Source organism: Talpa occidentalis, unplaced genomic scaffold, assembly GCF_014898055.3.
Source record: "Talpa occidentalis isolate TD23 unplaced genomic scaffold, MPIMG_talOcc4v2.1 talOcc4.4, whole genome shotgun sequence".
In the NCBI taxonomy this organism is placed as follows: domain Eukaryota; kingdom Metazoa; phylum Chordata; class Mammalia; order Eulipotyphla; family Talpidae; genus Talpa; species Talpa occidentalis.
Genome location: NW_023604295.1, coordinates 100,484,089 through 100,510,438, shown reverse-complemented (window position 1 = coordinate 100,510,438; position 26,350 = coordinate 100,484,089). Strand labels below are relative to the sequence as shown.

Sequence of the window (26,350 nt, the reverse complement as noted above, 5' to 3'; positions counted from 1 at the left end):
TCCAGGAATTTCAAATTAACATTTTAAAGTCAACCTATTTAATTCACCACAATAACATTTTTAAAAGAAAAAAATGCATAATCTCAAAAGCTGTAGAAAAACATTTTAAAAATTCAACAACATCTATTTCCATTCCTTAGTTTTCCTTTGAAAACTAAGAAAATAAGTAAAGGAAACTTTATCAACCTGACAAAGGGTATGTGTTGAGATATTTACAGTAAACAGTCTTGATAAAAGACCCTAATATTGCTTAGCAAAGAAGCCAGACTAAAATAACAATAATAAAAATCAGGGGTATGTACTATATGATTCGATTCTGTAAAATTCTAGTAAACAATCAGTTAGCAGATTAATGACTGTTAGAAGATGGGAGTGGGTGAAAGTAATGAGCAATTACAAAGTAGAATGTGAAAACTTTTGAGCATGATGGATATATTCATTATCTTGATTGTGGTGTTTTTATAAGCATATAAGATGTCAAGAATCAAATTATGTATTTCTATGTGCAATTCATTTTACACTAATTATACTCCTTATACCTCTATATCTGCAATTAAAAAAGACTGCATAGCAGATATAGCAAGCCAAATTTATCAATAATTCATTGTATGTGTTGTTTATGCAAGAAAGATGTGAAACCCAATTAGAAACCTCATACATAAAGTAAAGGCCTTGACCCTATTTCAATAGATATTTTTATAGTTTGAATAAAACCACAATATTTACATTAAAATATTAAAGATGTATTTTTTATTTTAAAAAATGATTCTAAACATACTATATCATACCTAGTAAACAGAAAGAAACAAGTGTTATGTATATGATTGATCAATTCTTTGGGAATATGGTCTTTAATAATCTAGTTAGTATTTTAAAACGTCACAGGTTTCATGGATAGACAAACAATATGCAAGAAGCATGACAAAAATATTTTGCTTCTACTTTTGAGTATAATTGATACAGAGGTCTTCTATCAATCTGCAGAGGTGCCCCCTTCAGTCTACTCTTCTCATATCCTCAAAGAGATATTTCTAAAAGGTGTTTTGTTACATTTGTGTAGGGTAAGTAAAGTATTAGGCTTTTCTGCTCTCCCGCCATTAGGATAGATGACGGAACCCTGTGGTCCCGAATGCATGCCTGATGGCCAGCACCTGCAGTAGGGTGTGGGCATAAGTAGATGGGATTCACCTGTGCTAAGAAGGGGCCTATAAGGGCGGCGTCACAGAGACGCCAGCAGAAGCAGAATGAATGGAAGAGCAGAGAGCAGAATCACAGGAGAAGCAGAGAGAATGCCGGAGAGCCCAGACAGAGTGAAGACTTGCTGGGGTATGTGAGGCCTGCCAGTCTCCTGGCCCCCCAGCACCCCTGCCTGCTGTGTACCTGATATATCCCAATAAAAGCCGGCAAAAGCCACTGAGGGCTCCAGGATTCCTCCTTCACTCGTCTGCTGGCATCATAGAAAACCTGCACTGTGCCCATTCCTGCCCGCTACACAGAACAAGATGAGGACCACAGTGCAAAATGTAGGGTATTTAATTTTTTTCAAATATACAGCAAGCACATTTTCTTAAAGTTACATTAACTTAATGCTATCATTAATATTCCATTATTACACATCCAAGTATACAGAATTCCTCTGATGGAGTATGTTATGAATTTCTAAGAAAGTGGGAATGGTAGTTTCCTCTACATTTACTTTGCTTTTATAGCCAAAACTGTTTTCCAGAAAACAAAACAATCTTTTATATCTTTATAATTACCTATAACTACAAAAAAGCAACACATGATTTAAGTTAAAAATCTTCCACATGATTTTAAAATCTCTTACCGGTATCTATGAACAAATATACCCTTAAAAATAGAGTTCATCATATTTTCAATTTCATCCTGATTTTCTTGTAGCTGAAAAGAAAAAAGACAAATCCATCACCATACATAAATAACGAAAGTTTTTTTCCTGTGACAAGAACTTCAAAGATCTACACTCTCAAGAACTTTCAAATATGCAATACAGCATTTTAAACTAGTTATGCTGTACATTATTACTTATTTTAGTTCTCGTCCTGTCCCCCTTCTACTCCCCACCCTTCCAGCAAAAAAAAAAAAAAAAAAAAGTTCTCTGTATCTGAGCTGATTTTTTTGTTTTGTATTTGTTTTAAGATTCCACATATAGGGCCTCCCCTGGTGGCGCAGCGGTTGAGGGCTGGGCTGCGAAGCTGCCTGCAGCCTCTGCAGCACCGGTTCTATCCCCGGCCGCCGGCGAGGGTCCCACATGGCGCGCAGACCTCTCCTGCAGCCCGCTGCTCCCCTCAGCAGTGTACTTCTGTCCTTCTGCCTGCTCTGCTCCCCGCTCTGGCTCTGGTGAATTCTCTCACCCTCCCGCGCTTCTGACTGTACCCAGTGCTTGTATAAATAAATAAATAAATCTTTAAAAAAAAAAAAAAAGATTCCACATATAAGCAAGATTATAAGCATTTCTTTCTCTGACTTATTTCACTTAGCATAATGCCTTTGTGATTTATAAAAAATAAGTATTTGTCATCCAGATGACCAAAATACATTTTTCATATAAATTACACTTCATCCACAGTTCCTGGCTCACAGATTCCAAAAGTTGTATAATTTCCCAAGTGTTAAAGAGTGTTAAGTGTCACTTGTTATGTTAATGAAGGTGACTTTTGAGAAACATCTGAGGATGGAGACTTGTTGCCTGGGAAACCAACATGAACAGAGGGTACCTCAGAATCCTAATCTCTGGGAAGGGGAAAAATGTTTTAGAGGTTGAATTCAATGGCCAGTGTCCAATGGGTTCATTAATCATGCCAATGTAATGAAGCCTACATTGAGACCCAAAAGGAGGGGCTTCATAGAGTTACTGGGTTGGTTAACCTGTGGAGATTTAAGGAGCACACTCTTGGAGAGGGCATGGAAGCTTTATGCCTTTTCCCCATACCTTGCCCTATGCATCTCTTCTATCTGACTGTTCCTCAATAATATCCTTTTGAAAAACTAGTGATCTAGTCACTAAGTGGGTTTTTGAGTTGTGTGCCATCCTAGCAAATTAAATGAACCCCAGGAGGGGGTCCTAGGACACTGATTAACTGCCTCTTGGCCAAAAGCAGTTAACAATCTGGGCTTGGGACTGGCACCTGAAGTTTGAGAAGGGGATCATGGAAACCTTTAATCTGTAATGGTTGGTCAGAGCATAAGTAATCACCAGCGCTCGAGACTGGTCTAAAGTAAAGAGTGGTCTTGGCAGACTGACCTAAACTTTCGGTATATGACAGGGGCGGATGGTATCAAAATTGAGCTGATGTTTTGAACAACTTGTTGATGTCCAAAAATTGGTTGTTGGTGTGAGGAAGTCCCCATACAATGGCTGAAACTGAAGTGTGATACCTCCAACCTTGTTCTTTCTCAAGTCTGTTTTAGATCGAATTGGTTTTAATTTCTGGTTATTCTCATTCTGGGTAATTATCTCACCTTTTTCCATTTTCTCACTTTCTGAGTAACAGATGTGTGAAATTATTTACACCCCACCTCCCATACTAATCAATGACCAAAGAGGAGGAAGGTTGTGGTTAAATGTGATCATATTCCTATATACAAAATACATTCTGCTCCCAGGATAGACCTCTTACAAACCATATCCTCAGCTTGGTTTTGCCATTTTTGGAACCAATCATCCTTGATTATTATATTTACCATTGTACAAGAAACATCCTATTATACCTAGTTTCCAGACTCTATTCTACATCTGATTAGCTTATAAAAGACTGTAAACCAAGTTTCCAAAATTGTAGGATTAAAAGAAGACAGCAAAGGTCATAGCCACTAGAGGTGGAATATAACACAAATTGAATACTACAGCAAAAATATAAATTTTAGGCAACAATACTAGTTAGAGTTAAAATTTGAGTTCATTCACTGCTCAGAAGGGAACTGATACAGTCACATTCAAAGGTGATTTTTTTTTTTATTATAACTTTTCTTGTAGTAATACTCAGTGAAATGTTTGCTTTTTCCACACACATGAATGTAACAATAAAATTCTTTTGCTATATGCTTTGCTTTAGGTTTAACTGAAGTAAATATACCAATAATTTTATATTAAATCATTTTATATTAAATAATTATATTAAATAATTTTATATTAATAATTGCTGCATTAATTACATAAAAAATTACTTTAGGGCCTCCCCTCCCTGGTGGCGGAAGGGGTTGTCTCAGCACTATCAAGCTATCGCCACCCACTGCAGCACACCCAGCAAGGGAGCTACCCACATGGCGCAGCAGATCTCTCCTCTCTTGCCCACTGCTCCCCTCAGCAGTGTATTTCAGTCAATCCACCTGTTTGACTCCCTCCTCTGTCTCTGGTGAATCCTCTCACACACTCTGGCCGGCACCTCTGGCCTATACCCCAGCTCTTGCAAGCATAAATAATTAAAAAAAATTTTAAAACAATTTCTTTTTAAGAGGCATTGTGTGCTTAACATTACTTACTTGATTGCAAAGCTCCAAAATTTACCTCCACAATATTTCAAGAATGGTTATGTATCATGAGTTGACCTGTGTTCCTCAAAAATTCACATGCTAAAAGTCCTAACTCCTTCAAAAAACTTTCTTTGTCAAAACACAAGATAGCAAAATCTACTTGTTTATAAATTAGCTTTTCCCACCAGGTAATATATATTTTTCTTATTCTGGTGAATATTTTATCAAACACTTGGAAAAAGACAGAAGGCAAGTTTATCAACTGTGCAAATAAAGGTTCAAGGATAATATAGTAATATGTGAGATTACAAATTCAAGCTTCAAAGAGAACTAACAGATACTGATGAGCCAAATATAGTATCCTAAAATGTAATGGAAAAATCGTGAAATCTTTTAAAAATATTTTTATGTTTAAAAACACTTTATTGGGCCTCCCCAGTGGCGTAGCGGTTGAGCGCTGGGTTGTGAAGCTGCCCGCAGCCTGTGCGGCACCGGTTCGATCCCCGGCTGCTCCCTGGCCACCGGAGGAGGGTCCCGCATGGCACGCAGACCTCCTCTGCTGCCCACTGCTCCCCTCAGCAGTGTACTTCGGTCCTTCTGCCTGCTCTGCTCCCTCTCTGGCTCTGGTGAATTCTCTCACCCTCCCGCGCTTCTGACTGTACCCAGTGCTTGTATAAATAAATAAATAAATCTTCATTAAAAAAAAAATAAAAACACTTTATTGGGCTATAGGGTGGGGGTAGTTGTAATTAATCAAGATGGGGTCATACCAGAGATTAGAATGGATGCCCAACTCATTATGACTGGGGTCTTCATAAAAAGTAAAAATTTAGAGAGAGCTACATAAGGAGAAAGTCATGTGACAATGGGTATCTTCAACTCTTAGCCCATGGAACTACCAACAAAAAATTCTATTCTCTTAGACTCTGAAAAATATGGTGTTTAATAGAGGGAAAAGTGGTTGGGGGAAACAGATAGAGAGGGTCAATATTATAGTGTGATGGTACTACAACTTTGGATGAGTAAAGCATATATATGAAAGACATAAATTGAGGTGTGACTCTATACTTCCCAAATTATACAGTTTTGTCAGCAAATGGTAAATCAATGAAATTTGATTGTAAACATCCTATTCTTTAGTGACTCAGTTTATGATAATTGTTACAGCAGCCCTCGTACAAAATTATTAACTACATAAGATCGGAAATAGTCAATTATAATTAGACTATTTGTATTACTATAAATATTATATTATTATATATTATATAATATATAAATATATTATTATATTTATATTATATTATTATATAGTCTAATTATAATTAGACTAATTATAATTAGCTGCTTGTTGGCTCTTGTTGGCTCTTATAATTGACTATTCAATTACTGCAATTTATTTGTAGGGATGTGATATTATTCTCTCTCTCTCTTTTTTTTTAAAGATTTATTTATTTATATAAGAACCAGGGTGCAGGCCAGATGTGTGGAGGGTGAGAGGATTCACCAGAGACAGAGCAGGGAACAGAACAGGCAGACTGACGAAATGCACTGCTGAGGGGAGCAGTGGGCGGGACAGGAGAGGTCTGCTCGCCATGTGGATTGCTCTGAGGCAGGCGGGGATCGAACTGGCACTGCAGAAGGTGCAGACAGCTTCACAGCTCTGCGCTCAACTGCCTGCACCACCAGGGAGGCCTGATATTATTCCCTTTTAAAGTTAAAACATACTAATACTATAGATGTAGAATTTTTTTTACTAATTGAATTAAAATGTTATCTACTAAAAAAAAAAAAATGTTATCTACTAAAAATTCAGTTTAAAATCACTTCCAACACATATACTGGAACGAATATTATTCATAGGAATGCCTTATCTATGTACATTAGCTATTATGTAGTCTTTGCCTTTCTCCTACAAAAGGAGTTTTGTTGCTCCCAGTTCTGAAATTAGTATTTATTGTGCTTTCTAAGTCTATATTCTGATAATCTGAGTTACCCAACTTCCATACCACCTTCTTTCAAAGGCAGGATTGTTCTGTGATTCTCTTAGGCCACCAGACATACTGATAAACACATGCTGAATGGTTTCATCTGAAGTCTCTGAGATCCAATGAAATAGCTTAAAATTTTTTTTAAATACACACAAATCCTTTGTTTAAAAAAACTAGCACAATATACTTATTATGTATTTATAGAAAATAGGAATCTCAGTTACCATGAACTCACCTCTTTGCGTTTCTGAAGTAGTAACTCCAACCTTTCATTGGCTCTCTTCCCAATCATTTTATTTCTCTCAGCTTCATACTGTCGCTGCGTATTATCCTGATGAATACTGAGGTTTAAGGCAACATTCACCAAAGCAGTCATGAGCTTCATGGCTATGAAATAAAGGAAGAGTACAGTATTTACCTATAAATCAGAGCTTCATCCATAAGATTATATTATAATGGATACAGATGAAGAATGGAAATTGTTAATTTCTATATTTTACATTTCAGGCATAAGTTAAATTAAAAAAGAAAAATTATTTTATAGAAAAAATAATATTAGTATGCAACATAAATTTCTCTGATTCATTATCCTACATAGTTGGCTCACTAACATTCACCACTTAAAAACAGCCTCATCTTAAATATCAGTTGGAAGGATTTAAGTAGTGAAGTACAATTCCTCTACTCCACATTCAAATACACACACCTTAGTAAGGGCATACTATTCAAGTTTACTGAATCTTTCTGACCACCAGATCTGCATATTTAATTGCTTCCTTAACACCTTTACTTAGATGTATCAAAGGTAGCTCAGATGTTTACAAGCAATTTATAATCTTTACTCTCAGAGATGATCTTCTTCCTGCGTTCCTCACTTCAGTGAATGGCATAATCTCCAATGCATGAAAAACAGACTGATCCTACAAATTCATTCTGTTCATAAAAATTATTATATGAACTTCTGATTGATCTAATTTTGCCACTCATAGTGTCCACACACTTTTAAATATTTGCTTGTATATGTAAATCTTGTTAAATTTTTCAATTTTGTTTCAAGTCCTCTGAGAAACAGGTATGACACAAACCTTAAACTTTTGTCTATTCATATTTACTTTCATTATCGAAATGGTGAGAGTGTAGGAAATACAGGTAAAGGCATAAGAGAGTTTGTGCAGGTAAAACAATTTCCATTTTTTTCCTTTTAGGTCATTCATCTGCAAATAAAAATGTTCTGTTATAAAAAATGAACTTCTCAGTGTATAAACTGCTCTTATATATTTATAACTAAATATGAACATGCATTTCTTTTTACACTTCACTATTTCCACATAATTATATATGTAAAAACAGTGCTGGCCAGCTCCCTGAAAAAATGATTATAAGACAAAATACCTGAAAACAAATGTATCTATATTGACTACTCAGAAATGTATTAAATATTCCTTCTTTCCTGAGAGCATTTCATCACAATAAATTGTGAAATATTCTTGTGTTTCAAAATACAAGCTAGTAATTTTACAGAGTTATACATTTTGTCAGTAGAATACGTTATTATACTATGAAAGTTAAAAGCACTTCTGAAATTAACCTGTTTAAAAAGAAAAGAACAGATCAAGGACAGGAGGGGTCGGGGGCATTCAAACTGTTCATGTCAGGGATAAATAGAATCTGATAAAAGAGCTTGTCTTGAGCATACAAAATCACACCCAATGGAGCTTAATTCAGTTTAAAGTTTCATTAGCTCTCTAAAACAAAATGACTTGAAGATCAAGCAGTTGGAAAAGCATCAAAATTAACAACTCTGGCTGGAATTCACCAATGGAAAATGAGGGTCATATTTTCTTGAATTTAATGGCTTTTACTTTCAGTTATATACCTCCTTTGACTCTACACTGCAAAAACCAACTGTCCTTGTGTAATGACTCACCTCCCACCCTAGATATATAAACAATAAAATAATTAGCACACCATAGCAAAGAAAAAAATGCAAAAAGATCAATGTATTTTCAGAAAAGTATCAGATATAACAACATTTACTGAAATGGTTATGAATCTGTAAAATTTAAACTTCACTGAAAAATTCATTTCATATACTGACATGTATGCAAATTAACAGGTAACTGTTGATCTAAATTTAATGACATAGATACACCATGGTAACTGTGATGTCTTACTGAGTCTACTGCAAAAAGAATCATTCCTGCACAGAGTGAACATTCATTAAATTTTACTGGTATTGGTAACAGAATCATTTATAAATAGTAATTCTACAGGAATTCAATCTGGATTCTGTGACATGGGCTTTGCAGTGATTACTCCCAGTCTATCACAGAGATTGTACTCAAAGAAAAAAAATAAGTTAAATGTAAGAGAAAATATACGTTACAGGTTTGAGGAGAAGGTATGAAGTAATCTTATAAGAAAGCAGGACTATATAGAGAGTAGACTACTGTAACAGAATTATAAGGCAGCATTAAAAGTCCATTTGAAGGAAACAAAGTCCAGCTATTATGATTATATTCTTTTAATTTAGTTACTTTCAGCTCTGGCGTAGATGGTAATATCAGGTTTTCCTAGGAGATATGATGGAGGGAGTGAGTGTGAAGATGTTGAGGGAATGAAGAAGGATGATTATAATCTAAGCAAGGAAAGTGGAGGAAGAAGTGAATGAATGGTGTGAAGAATACTACAAATATAGCATCAAGGGATTTAAAGTCTCAAGAGAAGAAAACACAGTATTAGAGTTGGGAACATAGGAGAAAAATATTGAAATGAAAGGAAGTGTTTATCAGACTAAGGGATGTTTGAAGATAAGTTTAGAACCTCAATCCTTTAATATCCAATGATTTGCAGTTATGTCTTTATGAACACAGAAAGTAAAAAGTCACTTATATTTAGTGATACCTAATATATCCTACACGTTTGATAACAGTAAACACTAAATTCTTAAAAGAGGCACAATAATATTCTTCCTCAGTTTTAAAAAGCTTATTTACCCACAGCCAGGGCAGACCGGGCACAAAGAGGAGTGCTTCTCCGCATCGGCATTTTAGAACAGGGACCTTTCTTCAGTAAAGACTGCTTGAAACCAGCAGAAGACTCCCAGAGGAGCCAGAGGTGAGCTGGGAAGTTCGCCCAAGATGCCGGCCAGTACCAGCAACACAGTGTCCCCATGCATACGGGAAATTAGAAAACAGGCAGCAGGGAGTAGAAAAACCACATGCAACCAAACAACTCCTCAGGAAAAAAGCACACCACAAAAAGAAACCCACCCACCTGACTGCAACGACAGTAACTTGGAAGAACTTCTGAGCTTTCCAGAAAGACAATTTAAAATTGATGTGATTAAAAAACTGACAGAAGTCATAAAGGAAAACAATGATAAGGGAAAAATAATCAATGATCAGAAGAATGAAACTGAGCCCCTAAAGAAGGAAGTAAAAGAAATGCAGGAGATCAAAGAATTAATGGAGGCGCTAAAGAACTCTGGGAAAAGCAATGAAAGCGGAACAGATGAAATGGAAGAACGAATAAGTACTCTTGAAGACACAGAAATAAAAAGAACCAAAAGAAAAAAGGAAAGAAAAGTACGAAAGAAAAAGACGGAAGAAAGACTTCGGGAACTATCTGACTCCATGAGGAAAGGAAATATAAGAGTTCTAAGAATCCCAGGAGGAGAGGAGACAGATGTAGGAACAGAGAAAATATTCAAGGAAATAATTGAAGAGAACTTCCCAAACGTGAACAAGGAGCTGAAAATTGATTTACAAGAAGCAAGAACACCAAACTTCCATGATGAAAGGAAAAATACAGCAAGACACATAATAGTAAAGCTCCCAAGAATCCAGGACAAGGAAAAAATAATGAAGCTGACAAGAGGGAAGAAACAGATAACATTCAAAGGGAAACCAATCAGACTGACATCAGACTTCTCTGAAGAAACACTATGGGCAAGGAGAGAGTGGAGAGACATAGTCAACAGACTCCAAGAAAACAGATGCCAACCAAGAATACTCCAACCTGCAAAGCTCTCCTTCCTCTATGAAGAAAGAATAAGGACCTTCCCAGACAAACAGAAACTCTGGAATTTCATTACGACTAAACCCCCACTCCAAAAAATACTACAAGGAGTCCTAAAGCCAGAAACTCAGGGGGATGAACAACAACGAAAGGCCAAAAAAAAAAAGTGTTATTAAAAGAATAAATAAAATAAAAGGAAAGACAAACACAATGGCAAATAGAGATGCTAACATATCAATATTAACTCTAAATGTAAATGGACTAAACTCTTCAATAAAAAGACACAGAGTCACAGGCTGGATTAAGAAACAAAACCCAACCTTTTGCTGTCTCCAGGAAACACATTTAGCTACAAAAGATAAAAACAGACTCAAAGCTAAAGGATGGAAAACAATCCTACAAGCAAATGGACCAAAAAAGGAAGCAGGAACAGCTAAACTTATATCAGATAAAACAGATTTCCAACTCAAAAAGATAAAAAGAGACCCCAACAGTCACTACATTATGATGAAGGGGACAATACTTCAAGAAGAAATAACACTCATTAACATATACTCACCAAACGAAGGAGCACCAAAATACATCAGACAACTATTGTCATCTTTGAAAACAAACATCAGAGAAAACACATATGTAGTGGGAGACTTCAACACACCACTATCAACAATGGATAGATCAACGAGACAGAAAATAAGTAAAGATGCTAAAGTTCAAAATAAGGATCTAGTGCGCTTGGGCTTAATAGACATCTACAGAACACTAAACCCCAAAAAATCTGAGTACACATTTTTCTCAAGTGCACACGGATCATTCTCTAGGATCGATCACATACTGGGACACAAGACAAACATCAACAGATATACCAAGATTGAAATCATACCAACCATCTTTTCTGACCATGAAGGCATCAAACTAGAAATAAACCATAAAAAGAATACAAGGAACTCTCCTACCTCATGGAGATTGAAAACCACACTACTGGAAGAACACTGGACTAACGAGGAGATCAAAGAAGAAATTAAAAAATTCTTTGAATTGAATGACAAAAAGTACACCAATTTCCTAAGTGTATGGGATGCAGCAAAAGCAGTAATTAGAGGAAAATATATAGCAACAGAGGCTCACATCAAGAAACAAGAAAGAACTCAAAGAAACAACCTAATCTCGAAGCTCAAAGACCTAGAAAAAGAACAACAAAAAAACCCCAAAACCAGTAGAAGAAAAGAAATAATAAAAACCAAAGCAGAAATAAATGAAATTGAAACAAAAAACAATCCAAAAGGTCAATGAAAACAAGAGATGGTTCTTTGAAAAAATCAGTAAGGTAGACAAACCCCTAGCCCAGCTCACAAAGGAAAAAAGGGAAAAAGCACAAATAAACAGGATCATAAATGAAAGAGAAATCACAACGGACACAGAGAAATCAAAAGGATAATCAGTAACTACTATGAACAGTTATATGGAAACAAGTTCAACAATTTAGAGGAGATGGAGATATTCATACAACTCTATAATCACCCAAAGCTAGATAAAGAAGAAATAGAACACCTAAACAGACCAATTACAAGCAGCAAAATTGAAATGGTAATCAAAAACCTCCCCAAAAACAAAAGCCCAGGACCTGATGGATTTACAAATGAATTTTACCAAACATTCAGAGAAGAATTAGTGCCTATCCTTCACAAACTCTTCCAAAAAATTGAGAAGGAAGGGATAATACCAAACATGTTCTCTGAAGCCAACATTACACTAATACCAAAACCGAACAAGGACAACACAAAAAAAGAAAACTATAGGCCAATCTCCCTAATGAACACTGATGCAAAAATCCTCCATAAAATTTTAGCTGTCAGAATCCAACAATGTATCCATAAGATAATTCACCACGACCAAGTAGGATTCATTCCAGGGACACAAGGATGATTCAACATCCGAAAATCAATCAACATTATCCAATACATCAACAAAAAGAAATATAAAAACCATATGATAATATCAATAGATGCTGAGAAAGCTTTCCACAAAGTGCAACACCCGTTCATGATAAAAGCCCTTGAAATTTTTGGGATACAAGGAGCATACCTCAACATCATAAAGGCCATATATGACAAGCAAACAGCCAGTATCATTCTCAATGGTGAAAAGCTGAAAGCATTTCCATTAAGATCTGGAACAAGACAAGGATGTCCATTCTCACCATTGCTTTTCAATATAATACTGGAAGTCCTAGCCAGAGCAATAAGACAAGAGAAAGACATACAAGGAATCCAAATAGGAAAAGAAGTCAAACTATCACTATTTGCAGATGATATGATAATATACATAGAGAACCCCAAAAACTTCACAGAAGAACTAATTCAACTCATCAATCAGTTCAGTAAAGTGGCAGGATACAAAATCAACATGCAGAAGTCAGTAGTCTTCCTATACACAAACAATAAATCTGAAGAAGAAATCAAAAAAACCATCCCTTTTATTATCGAAACAAAAAAAATCAAATACTTGGGTATAAATCTACAAAAGAGGTAAAGGACCTATACAAAGAAAACTATAAAACACTGTTAAAAGAAATAGAAGAAACAAAGAAATGGAAAGACATCCCCTGCTCACGGATTGGAAGAATAAACATTATTAAAATGGCCATCCTACCAAAAGCAATCTACAGATTTCATACTATTCCAATAAAAATTTCAATGTCATTCTTCAAAGAAATAGAACAATTATTGATGAAATTCATATGGAATCACCCAAACCCCGAATAGTCAAAGCTCTCCTGAAAAGAAAAGAAGGGAAATGGAGGCATCACACTCCCAGACTTCAAACTATATTACAAAGCCATAATCATCAAAACTGCAAGGTATTGGACCAAGAACAGACACACAGACCAATGGAATTGAATAGAAAATCCAGAAATAAACCCACAGATTTATGGCCAACTAATCTTTGACAAAGGAGCAAAGAATATGCATTGGAGCAAAGAAAGTTTGTTCAATAAACGGTGTTGGGAAAATTGGGTCGTTACATGCAAAAGAATGAAGCTTGATCACTACCTCACACCATACACAAAAACCAACTCAAAATGGATTAAAGAACTAGACATAAGACCTGAAACCATAAAATACATAGAAGGAAATATAGGCAAAACACTACATGATATGCACATCAAATACATCTTTACAGACACATCACCCAAAGTAGTGATAGTGAAGCAAAGATAAACAGATGGGACTCCATCAAATTAATGAGCTTCTGCACAGCAAAAGAGACAATAACCAAAACAAAGAGAAACCCCACTGACTGGGAGAACATTTTTGCACACAACACTAATGATAAAGGACTGATCACAAAAATCTACAAAGAGCTGATGAGACTCAACAACAACAAAGAAAATAATCCTGTCAAAAAATGGGCAGAAGAGCTAAAAAGAAACTTCTCTGAAGAGGAAATGCAAATGGCCAACAGGCATATGAAAAAATGTTCAACATCACTTGTCATCAGGGAAATGCAAATCAAAACTACAATGAGATACCATGTGACACCAGTGAGAATGGCACATATTAAAAAAACTAGCAACAACAAATGTTGGCGAGGTTGTGGAGAAAAAGGAACTCTCCTGCACTGCTGGTGGGAGTGCAAATTGGTCCAACCACTATGGAGAGCTGTGTGGAGATTTCTGGACATACTAAACATAGAGCTTCCATATGATCCAGCAATTCCACTCCTAGGTATTTACCCAAAGGACACAGAAACATCAATTCCAAAAAGCACCTGCACCCCTATGTTTATAGCAGCACTGTTTACAATAGCTAAGCTTTGGAAACAACCCAAATGCCCAAAATTAGATGACTGGATCAAGAAGATGTGGTCCATATACACCATGGAATATTACTCAGCATTCAAAAAATATAAACACATGCGATTTGCAGCAACATGGATGGCGCTGGAAGGGATCATGCTCAGCAAAATAAGCCAGAAAGAAAAAGAAAAATACCAGATGGTCTCACTCATAGCAGGAATCTAGAAAACGTAAATAAGGGATCAGGAAAATGAATAACTATAAGAAATTAAAAATCAAAATCAACAAACAACTATGAACCAGGGACACTGTATAGGGGGTGGGGTGCAGGGAGGGGAGGGATTGGGGTCAAAATAAGGGGGTTGCAATTGTATGGGGAATATAAAAATAAAATTTATTAAAAGAAATAAAAAGCTTATTTAAACAAACAATAAGCCTTACAACAAACTTGCACTTTCCAACGAATAAAGATCTAAACAATTCCTTTCTCTCTTAAAGGTACAACCAAAGGAAAAAAACAAGGAGAAAACCATTTTTTTCAGTGTGAAAGATTTTTAATATAATTGATGTGCATGGAGAGAAAGAAGAAGGCTTTCAATTAATACTGTCCCAGTAAAAGTCCACATTCCCTCATGCACAAATGCCCAGTCAAACAGGGTCAGCCTGAAGTGGGGCCACTGAGGCCCAAAAGCTTCCCACAAATCAAAGTCTTCTGGTAGGGAACTAAAAGAAAGGGGTTATGCAGATTGCATATTGCTGAGACAGAGGGAGAAAATACAAAGTATTCCACATCAAGATAATGGATGTCACTGTCTTTGCCAAGGATCTGAATTATCCTCCTCATGTGTCTCTCACCCATGTGTCTCTTTCAAGTTGTCTCTCCTCTGTGTGTCTCAAGTCCCATCACCTTTTATAAATCTACCTTGCTCCTTCCCAGTGTCCCCCATTCAAGAAGACAAGTTCATAGCATACTGGGATTTGAAATCCAAGGTGCATGAATTTAAGTGGGGATAAGACAAATGGTACCACACCCCTTCACAGAGATGTTTTCTGTAAGAATCCCCCAGCCCCTTTTGATTTTTGTCACCATTTCTGTGGTGATGAAGAAGGTCTGGGAGTACAACTTTGAGAAAATAATTTTTATTTTTAATAAATCCAGAAAATAACTGTAATCCTCAACTACAATATATTAATATATGAATATGGAAAGGCAGAAAGATGAGCAGGAGTATAAATATCAAGCCACACAGTAGAATAAGCACAACTATTTCTAAAAAGACAAAACACACTATTTTTCTCAGCAGAACCTGGAGCATTTAGGAATTAAAACACTAGAGTCCACAGAAGATGAAGTGAGGTAAGGTTTGAAAACTGGAGTATTATTTCAAACCTTGTATAAGAGGTAATTAAATTCCCAAAACCCTACTCCAACAAGCAGTCAGGTAACAGATCTAACACAGAACTTGGAAGCTCTGAAGTTTATTTCCTGAAGAACATTAACCTGAAGATCTGGAATCATTAGGCAGTGTAAGGGGATATGTGTTCAGTGCAGAATGCCCTGCCTGCTCCTTTATCCTGCCCAATTCTCCTTCTGCAAAGAAGATGAACTTCCCCAGAGAAAATAATTATCAGTATCAATGGTTTAGGTTCTACAATGAAAGTGCTAGCTGTGTACAGGGCTAGCTTACAATAATGCTCACCAAAGTAGCCAGAGCCACTGCCATTACACACACACACACACACACACACACACACACACACACACACACCCCTACCCCTCTTTAAGTCATCAATTTTTTTGTCTGATTGAATCTCAGCAATGAGACAGTCAAGTAACAGACATTTGAAAAATGTCTAACATGAAGGACACTAATAAAAGCATAAAATGAGCAGAGAAGAGGTCAGAGTAAAGAGCAGGGAAGAACTACAGAGAGATAATTAATATCCTCAATGAGATAAGATTAAATCCACAAAATAATTTTTAAAAATAAGAGAGACTTGGAGAATGAAAAATAACACTCTTTATAAAGTGATAGCTAAAACTAAGTTCAATAAAGTTGAGGAAATACAAGAAAAGTGAACAGAAAGACTAAAATGGAAAACAGATGAGAAACTCATGATTGATCCCAGAGATTAACGACCTAGCAATTTATAGTCAACAGAGTATTCAATATAATGAATTGGGGAAAAAAATAAACACATCACCGTGTTTCAGAACACTAGTAACCAAGAGAAGTCTAAAATCTACCAATGACAAAAAAGAAGATTCAAGATACTAAAACAACATTGAACTTATCAATATCAACTGAAAGCTAGACAGAAATTTTTTGAAGAACTTTTCCAGTAATGAATGCTTTATTGGGCCAGGCAATTAAAGTTGAAGATACATACTTCTTCAATACCCTTTTTCTCAAGAAGTTATTAAAAAAAAAAAAAAACCCTAAAAAACAAAAAGCTATTCAACATGGAGAGAATAGATTAAGAAAGCAAGCAAAGATAGGGGTTCCAACAAAAGACAATGGCAAAAGAGTTATATAAGTTAAGGACATGTAGATTTTATAAAATGAGGCAGCCACATTAAATATAATTATAAGAATTTAAAAGTACACAGAATGCATGCCACAAAGTCAACCATAATGGCCTATTATTTAAAAATAAAAGAAAAACCCTCACAAATATGCATGAGGAAAAAAAGAATACCAACATGTTATGATACATTTATGGGCTGATATGAAAATGCTTCATTTTTATTTTTGTACTTTTCTTTTTTACTGGATTCTCTTTAAGTAGTATACTGATTTGATATGTAAAGAAAATGTTAAATGCACATTATGGAAATGTTAATGAAAAAACCTGCAAACATTTCTCTCAATTTCTCTGTCCTCTTTAGAACTAAATCAAGTACACTTTGTCACTATATAGTAACTACAATATCAGATGACTATTATGTAATATATATATGACTAAATATTTAAAATGAACTATTTCATTTAATCCCCACTACACTCCTATGAGAGTATTAGAAGCAGTACCATACAGATGTGTAAAGAGTGAAGGACAGATGTTAAGCAACTTATTCAAAATCACCAAGTCTACAAATAAGTTATGCAATGCTTGGAAAGTGATTTGAAACACAACTTTTTTTAAAATATAAAACTGGCATTCAAATTAAAGTTGATTTTCATATCTGATGATAGAAAGTATAAGAGGTAAATATAAGAAAATGATAGTTCTTTAGAGAAAACATAACAAATTACTCAGTTATATGATATAGTAGCAATGGCAGATTTGGCCAATTATTGGGCATTAATTCTGTGGTAACACCAAAAGTCTACTATATACAAACCTTAGAAAACTGAAAAAAGTATTATACTGACATAAAAAGTAACAGTGTAAGTTAAAAGCAAAGAGAAGACTCTAGAAGAAAAATATGAATATAAGAAAATGAAAAATAAAGACCAGAAGAGAGATTACAATCTGATTTGTTCTTTGATGATGCCAGATTAACCCTAAAGTTTTAGGTCTTAACCACAGAAACCAGAAACATTCTGCCTAGGCATTATATATATATATATCAACAAAAACTAAATAAAGTTAATAAATAGAATTTGGGTCCTCAGAACCAAAAGCTAATAAGCAAAATAAAACACATGCTATTAATATTCTTCATAGGAACTGTTGAAAGATATTATTTGCTTATTTATTGATGGTATTCTCATTTTCAATAACTTCTATTATTAAAATAGAGTTGATGTTCAATAAATTTTGAGTAAAGGCATAAATGAAGGGAAACATTAGCTCATCTTGTCACTAAGAATAACAGCAATTGCTTACTAAAATGTCAGGCACTGTTCCAAGTTCTCCTAACTTCTTTTAATGAGACAGCATCATTATCTTTACCAGTCTGCATATGAAGAAAGTGAGGCCAAATGAGTTAAGGATTTGTCCACTTTACCTAACCAGTAGAAGTGATACTGATCCAGTCTGGCAGAGAAATCATTCTATAAATTATTAAATTACAAAGTTTCAGCAACTGAAAGCCCAAATTAAAGGAGTCTACTTTCTGAGGCAAAGTGATTTTTTCAGTCTATGATTAAAGGACAAAACAATTCATATTTCCTCCTTCCCCCACCCCCCAGAGAGAAAGTTCAGATGCTGACTTGGAAAGAACTATTAATCAATAATGAATCATATGCCAATATAATATCAACCATATGTCAACATAATAATGTTAAGCAACAAGGTATAAAGAAATTATTTATTCCCCCCAAAGAATATGATTGACCTATTGTTAACTACTGGTTAAAATATGGTGGCATACTGAGGTCAAATGATGATATTAACCACATTTTCTAATTTATCAAAATTCATATTAGAGAAAAATAAGACTTATTCACCATGCCATTATCAATACAAATTTTGTACTGCTAATTGTCCCTTGTTTAACAATTTCACCTTAGAAGTGAGAGTTAGACATTAATCTATTTGAAACACCATAAAATATTATGTAGGTGAGAAAACAGCAAAAAAAAAAAAAAAGTTAAATAAAAAGTTAAATGCAAATTGCCACTGAACAAAATTTTGAGGTAATAAACTTGTAAAGTATTGGCATACATTTAAAAAGCAAATGCCTAAGAATAATGTAACTATAATCTCAAAAACCTATTCTTTGAGAACTACGTAAGTCTATGAAGAATTACCTTCATAATACAAAGGAAAAAATTGTAAAACAAAGGAAATCCTATCTATTTTTAACCTTGAAAGAACAAAGGAATAATTTCTCAAAAAGTTTTATCAAATTGGACAAAAAATGCACCCAGTGTCAGATTATAACTCCACCAACATAATAATTATATAAGTTATTAGAACACAATTTATGTTCTAATATATCCAACTGACATAGCTAGTTAGAACAGCTATAAGAGTATGTAATTCTGAAAACCGATTAATTAATTTCTGTAATATGAAGAAACTCCCTTGGTAAGATGCATCAAACAAGTAGGATGGCATAGTTTACAATTCAAATTAAATTTTAAAAATGAGGAAAATATAAAATGTAACTATTAACGGTCCATTCAACTTAACAATAACGAGAGTTTCCTCAAAAAAAAAAAAAAAAAGAAAAAAAAGAAAAAGCACAAGTACCTCCTATGGGAAAATGAGATTTAAATCTGTCAAACTGTAAAATAATAGAACTGTAGAACTACAGAATGATGAAAACATTTAATAAAAATATGGCATACGTATATAATTATATGCAATCATAAATACTAACAAATAGGGACATGTTAGCTAACACAAGAAAATGAAATATTTGGAAAACAGAGTAAAAGTGCAACTGATAAGACCACTCTGATGACTTATGAAGCTCTAGAACTCATCACATCTGTACCCTACAAAACAACTAACCTGATTGTCTCTCTTCTCAGCTAAGATATAAGCAATGTCAAGGAGCATTTTATTCCAAAGCCGATAATCATATCTGGCCATAACTGCCTTGTAACTGTCCATGCACATAGTCTTTGAAGCAGAGGATTAAATGTTCCTGCCCATTTTATCTAGTCCCCAAGACTTGTCCTGTAAAGTGAATAAAAATGATTATCTTTTAATCTACCCTTCACACATATACCATTAAAAAAAATAGGCAAAGATGAGATTAAAAAAATCCTTGAATATGGATAATTATCCTGTTTGGAATTAAGTCCTCAGCAAGATCTCTGAGCTATGTTGAAGGGTAGGTGACTGATATGTCTCATATTATAAAACTGGGCCTTCAAAGATGAGATCAAAAATGTACACATAGGGATAAGAATATATTAAAATTTGAGAATAACTTTAAATAAAGGTTTTATTGTTTGAAAACTTAGCATAAAAATAACATTAATGTGTTCCTTGATATGATTTTGCAAAATATTTTCAAATTCAAATAGGCTACATCATGATATAAAAAGAAGCTAGATAACAATAAATTGGCATTCATTAAGCAGTTTTAAAAGCTATCATCACAGGTAAATTGGGGGAAGAGAAGGATAGAAAGGTGACAGGAGGAGGGAGCTACTTAATTAAAAAGAAATAGGAGGAAAGTCACAACTGAAATATATTTCGCATGTAAAGTTAGCATACAGGTCAACAAAGGGATAAATTTAGGAAAAACAACACAGTAAGAAAAGTCACTGAAAATGGGTCAATGGTAAGGAGAGCTAAAATGGATCATCATTAAAACCAGTCAGTAATACTTCAGTAATACTTCATTTACATGGCAGTGAAGGACAAATGCAAACTAATTAAAAGTGCATTTATCACTTTTCAACATGCAAAGTCAAAATAGATGTCTAGGCCCTACAGAGAAGCCTCAGATTGCTACTATAATAATCTGTAAACATATTTTTGTCTTCTTTTGTGTAATGAATTGTAATTTCACAATTCTATCAGCAGTACTGCATCTCTAATGGTTGATCTCCATTCTTTGTTGGTCTCTTTCTCCCCTGACTTTGGGAAACCAGGTAACTTATTATAAAACTGCAATTTTAACTGTTCAGAAGCAATTCCTATTTTATGCTTCTTTTGCCTATTTCAAATCACTGAATTAATTTACTATGTATCCAACAACCTAAGTGGGGATTATTATACATAGATTAAAAAGTAAAACAAAAAACAAAGAGAATAAGTAAACACCAAATGCAGAAGATAACCCAGTCATGAAAATAGAATATGTAATGTCAGACAATTTTTAATAAATAGCAGTAAAATGTATTTCAAAAAATGTATTTACAGTAAAATGCATTTAAAAAAGTACAACTAGGTACAAGACCTCTCTTACCAATTATAACACAGGATACTCTCCAAACACTGAATAAACTGATGTTTGTTCTGTACAGAAATGTTTTCAACAACAAATTGTGTTTCTACTTTTATCTTTTTAAAAAAAAGTTGCATAAGAGATCTTTCTCATTTTCAAATGATGAGGAAAAGGACATTCTCAAAAGAAAATATATTGTTTCATATATAAATGTAATTTAGAGAATAATGTATACTTATAAGGAGTAAAGGAAAAAAGGAAGAATTAAAAATAATAATATGTAGTACCCAAAACATCAGCAATAGCATCACCTAGATGGGAGTAAGTAAAGCCAGGCAATACGTTTCAATAAATTCTGTAGGTGAGTCTTATGTTAAAGTTCGAGAACCGAAGCTTTTGGGAGTACTTAAATATATGTGTAGGTATACACATACACTCTCTCTTTCACTCACTCACTCCTTATAATAAATGAAAAATAATAGTTATTTTAGGTAGGCACAGTTAAAGTATTTGAGGGAAAACAGAACAACCAACTGCTAAGTTAATGAAATTACTTCGTTGTGGAAAAATAATGAAAAAATGAATATACTTGGCAGAGACATTTCTTAGATAATCTAAAATGAAAGTGAAAGTATAATGCATCTGTTGATAGCATACCTAAATGAACTAATTTTAGAGACATTACATTAAGATATGCTTAGGTTATTACTGTAGTAGGAATACAAAGAATGCTGACTAGGTTCCAATGACCTATTATAATAGATGGAATTGTTTCAAATATATAAACTAATAAATATAGCTGAATCTGGGGAGATTCGGGACACAGGTACCTCCTATGCAACTGGAAATCCATGTATAACTTGACTCCTTAGAAATTTAACTACCAATAGCTTGGTATTGGTCAGACCCCTAACTGATAACATTTGTTTGTATTTCTCTTGACTGTTATGGTGTCATGTATGATCTGTAACTGTTTTGTCATAGTTGAGATAAATTATAATTGCTTATAATATATATTTTGATAGTAAACGATAAATTAGACTTATCTCCACATAATTTATGGATTTATGATACACCTAACTTTTCCTTAAATTGTAAAACATTTCAGAGTAATGTGGTTTGTCTAAGCTTTTTTCCAAATTGTTGCAAATTACCAAAACCAAATTTTAACATATTAATTGAAAAAATCCTGCAACAAACCATGTACATAAGCTCTAGTGAGCAATAAAGCTATGTAATTTTTTTTTTTAAAAATTTATTTATGCATAAAAGAACTGGGGTATAGGCCAGAGGTACGGGGGCCAGGGAGTGTTCACCAGAGACAGTGGGGAATAGAACAGGTGGATCCACTGAAATTCACTGCTAAGAGGAATAGTGGGCGAGACAGGAGAGTTCTATTGTGCTATGTGGGTTAGCTCCCTGGCCGGGGATTGAACTCCTGTTGCAGTGGCTGGCAACAGATTGATAGCACTGAGACTTAACCCCTGGGCCACCAGGGAGACCCCTAAAACTATGTAATTAAGTGGGGGAAAAGTACTATGAATTTGGAACTTCAATTATTTTACCAAAAATACATGGCCAAATGGATTCCTAAATTCTTCGGCTCTTAATGAAGATGTAACAGAATAAAATGTTTAGAGAAAATTTGTTGACATCTGCCATAAAGTTTCAATTTTCATTATCAAGGCTATTAAATCCCAGTTATCAAAACAGGCATACATTTTACCTAAACAGACAACACAAACATGAATTTTGAGGGAAAATATTTTCAGGAGCACAGTAATTAATATTTGTCTATGGTAACAACACGGAAAAGGGGAAGACGGAGTGGAAGCTTATACTTAAAACAACATCACATCAAAAAAAATTTTTTAACTTAAAGATTTGACATAGTTTCATTAGAAAGGAACATATGGAATAGAAATAAATGAAAAGAAAGTATTTGTTTACTTACCAGCAAGGGTACTTGTATGCCTAAAAGCTCTGACCTGGGAGTCTGACAAACCAGTCAAAAGGGAGATTACTGTGTCCATCATATACTCATCATAAATTATGCTGTACTGACACTGTCGAATTAGGACTCCAATAAATTCACAAAAATTTGAACGAAATTTTTTCCACTGAGGTCCAGGCATGGTAAGGGGATAATCACCACTGTCCTAAAAGGGATAAAATGAACATATTAAATATGACATATATAGGTTTGATCTAACTTTTCTATTTCTCCTACCTATAAAAAAGAAACTTTTTTTCTTCATAGTTAAAGGGGCTAGAAATTGAAGGTGACTTACAAAGATATGCTAACTTTTTTTGCTTATTTTGATTTTCCGCAGCTAAATAATTCTTAAGTGCACAAAATTATTCTGAGTCAGGCTTAGTCACTATTTTAAGTCATTCATTCAAAATATTAATTTTGGTTTTACTGTAGTAGGAGCTTAGTTGAAAGCCGTAGAAAAATGAGCAAAAAAAAAAAAAATGTAAAGAAACTAACAGAATTATAGTCAAACTAATAATAACACCTGTGTCATACAGCATATTTCAATTATTTTAAATAGAAGTTTTGAGATTTCAAAAAAATAAGCATTTCATTGAAAAACCAATATTAAATTTTCATAACTGACTATACCTTATTTCTTCAAGTTTTACTATTAACTTTCATTGTGCTCTATTTTATAGTGTGTATTTATTAACTTTTTAAAGAAAAAAATCCAAAATGGGCTCTTGGTATCACTAGATTGTGTCACCTTATTTAAAATACAAAACTGACGGATAACTTCAACTAAACTGATGTTTTCACATACTAGCCTAAAATATTTACATCAAGAAACGAAAATTTACAAGACAGAGTGAGAAATTCTGTGAACATGAGTGTCTGAATATTCTTAATTTGTGGATATTTGCCTTTTTTATAGGTCAAGTTGCTGCTAGGAAAATTAGCTGGATTAGGGTCAAAATAAGGGGGGTGTGGCTGTATGGGGACTATAACTGAAATGAAAATGCATACATTGTGCAAAAATGAAAAATGACGTAAGAATTATATAAAATAAAATATTAAAAAAAGAAAAAGAAAAATAGGAAAATTTCAGAGTAGAAATCATAAAGAATAATAATATTGAGCAAACCAAAAAGGTTTATTAAGAAAACAATTCTGACTCGCCATTTTAGAATAGGGACCTTCCTTCAATAAAGACTGCTTGAAACCAGGAGAAGGCCCCCCCACGCAGCCAGAGGCAAGACGGGAAGCACACCTACGCCAGGCCCCTTCTGGCCAGGAGTACGAGCCCAGAGGGGGAGCGGGCATCCACGGCTGGGGCAGACCACACGCACAGGAAAGAGTCTCCAACTCACCATTTAAGAACAGGGACCATCCTTCACTAAAGACTGCTTGAAACTGGGAGAAGTCTCCCTGCATAGCCAGAGGTGAGCTGAAGGCCCTCACAGGCCTAGTCCTGCCTGGCAGGGAGTTGGAGCCCAGAGGGGGATCCAGCGATTTGGAGCCCAGAGTGCAATCCAGCCACCCAACCTCCAAAGAAGCCTGTAGGACTTCAAGACACAACTTTGGAATTAAACAAACACAGAAGGGGGAGATATTCTGTGACAGCGACCATTAACATACTCAAAGTACCACTGCCTCACTGGACTTCTGTCATAACAGTATTTGACTCAATTGGACCGCCAGTTTCCAAAATCCCAGAAAGAGCACACCAAAAGATGCCACCCAGTACCAGCAACACAGTGTCCCAATGCATAGGGCAAATTAGAAAACAGGCAGCAGGGATAAAAAAAACTACCTGCAACCTAGCAACTCCTCAGGAAGACACACCACAAAAAGAAAACCACCCACCAGATTGCAACAACAGTGACTTGGAAGAACTTCTGAGACTTCCAGAAAGAGAATTTAAAATTGCTGTGATGAAAAAACTGACAGAAGTCATTAAATAAAAAAACGCACAGAAGAATGAAATTGAGTCCCTGAAGAGGGAAGTGAAGGAAATGTAGGAGATCAAAGGATTAATGGAAGAGCTAAAAACACTGGGAAAAGCAGTGATAACAGAATAGATGAAAGGGAAGAACGAATAAGCACTCTTGAAGACACAGAGACACAAAGAACCAAAACAGAAAAGGAAAGAGAAGCACGAATAAAAAAGAATGAAGAAAGACTTCAGGAACTATCTGACTCCATGAGGAAAGGAAATATAAGAGTTATAGGAATCCCAGAAGGAGAGGAGAGAGATATAGGAACAGAGAAAATATTCAAGGAAATAATTGAAGAGAACTTCCCAAACATGAAAACCAATCAGGCTGACACCAGACTTTTCTGAAGAAACACTACAGGCAAGGAGAGAATGGAGAGACATAGTCAACAGACTCCATGACAACAAATGCCAATCAAGAATACTCTATCCTGCAAAGCTATCCTTCCTCTATGAAGAAAGAATAAGGACCTTTCCAGACAAACAGAAACTCCGGAATTTCATTACAACTAAACCCCCACTCCAAAAAATACTACAAGGAGTCCTAAAGCCAGAACCAACAGAGGGATGAATAAGAACGAAACAAGGCCAAAAACAAAACAGACTTATTACTAAAAAAATAAGTAAATAAAACCTGAGAAAAGTCAAACAAAATGGCAAATGCAGGCACTAACATATCAATATTAACCATAAATGTAAGCGGACTAAACTCTTCAATAAAAAGACACAGAGTCTCAGGCTGGATTAAGAAACAAAACCCAACATTTTGCTCTCTCCAGGAAACTCACTTAACTACAAAAGATAAAAACAGACTGAAAGTAAAAGGATGGAAAACAATCCTACAAGCTAACGAAGCAAAAAAGAAGGCAGAACAGTTATACTTGTATCAGATAAAACAGACTTCAAACTCAAAAAGGTAAAAAGCAACCCAGACGGTCACTACATTATGATCAAGGGGACAATACTTCAAGAAGAAATAACACTCATTAACATATACTCACCAAATGAAGGAGCACCAAAATACATCAGACAACTATTGTCATCTCTGAAAAGAGACATCAGAGAAAACACATATGTAGTAACAGACTTCAATACACCACTATCAACAATGGATAGATCAACGAGACAAAAAATAAGTAAGGACACTAAAGCTCTAAATAAGGAACTAGAGCTCATGGCCTTAACAGACATCTATAGAACACTAAACCCCAAAAAATCTGAGTACACATTTTTCTCAAGTGCACAAAGATCATTCTCTAGGATCGATCACATACTGGGA

General features: G+C 34.8%; 1 protein-coding gene across 2 annotated transcripts in view; it reads right to left on the bottom strand.

Moving 5' to 3' along the window:
- Window positions 1–26,350, bottom strand: part of STAG1 (stromal antigen 1) — a 462,478-nt gene that overhangs the window by 233,452 nt on the left and 202,676 nt on the right. Inside the window, exons 7-9 of one of the 2 annotated variants that reach the window (XM_037525931.2) lie at window positions 23,052–23,256; window positions 6,718–6,869; window positions 1,829–1,902 (exon numbers count right to left, since the gene is read on the bottom strand). In XM_037525931.2, coding sequence (XP_037381828.2) covers window positions 1,829–1,902; window positions 6,718–6,869; window positions 23,052–23,256 — 431 coding nt within the window. Of the gene's footprint in view, window positions 1–1,828; window positions 1,903–6,717; window positions 6,870–19,707; window positions 19,843–23,051; window positions 23,257–26,350 lie in introns of those variants that run through there. The other variant, XM_054700807.1, reaches the window with a different exon arrangement.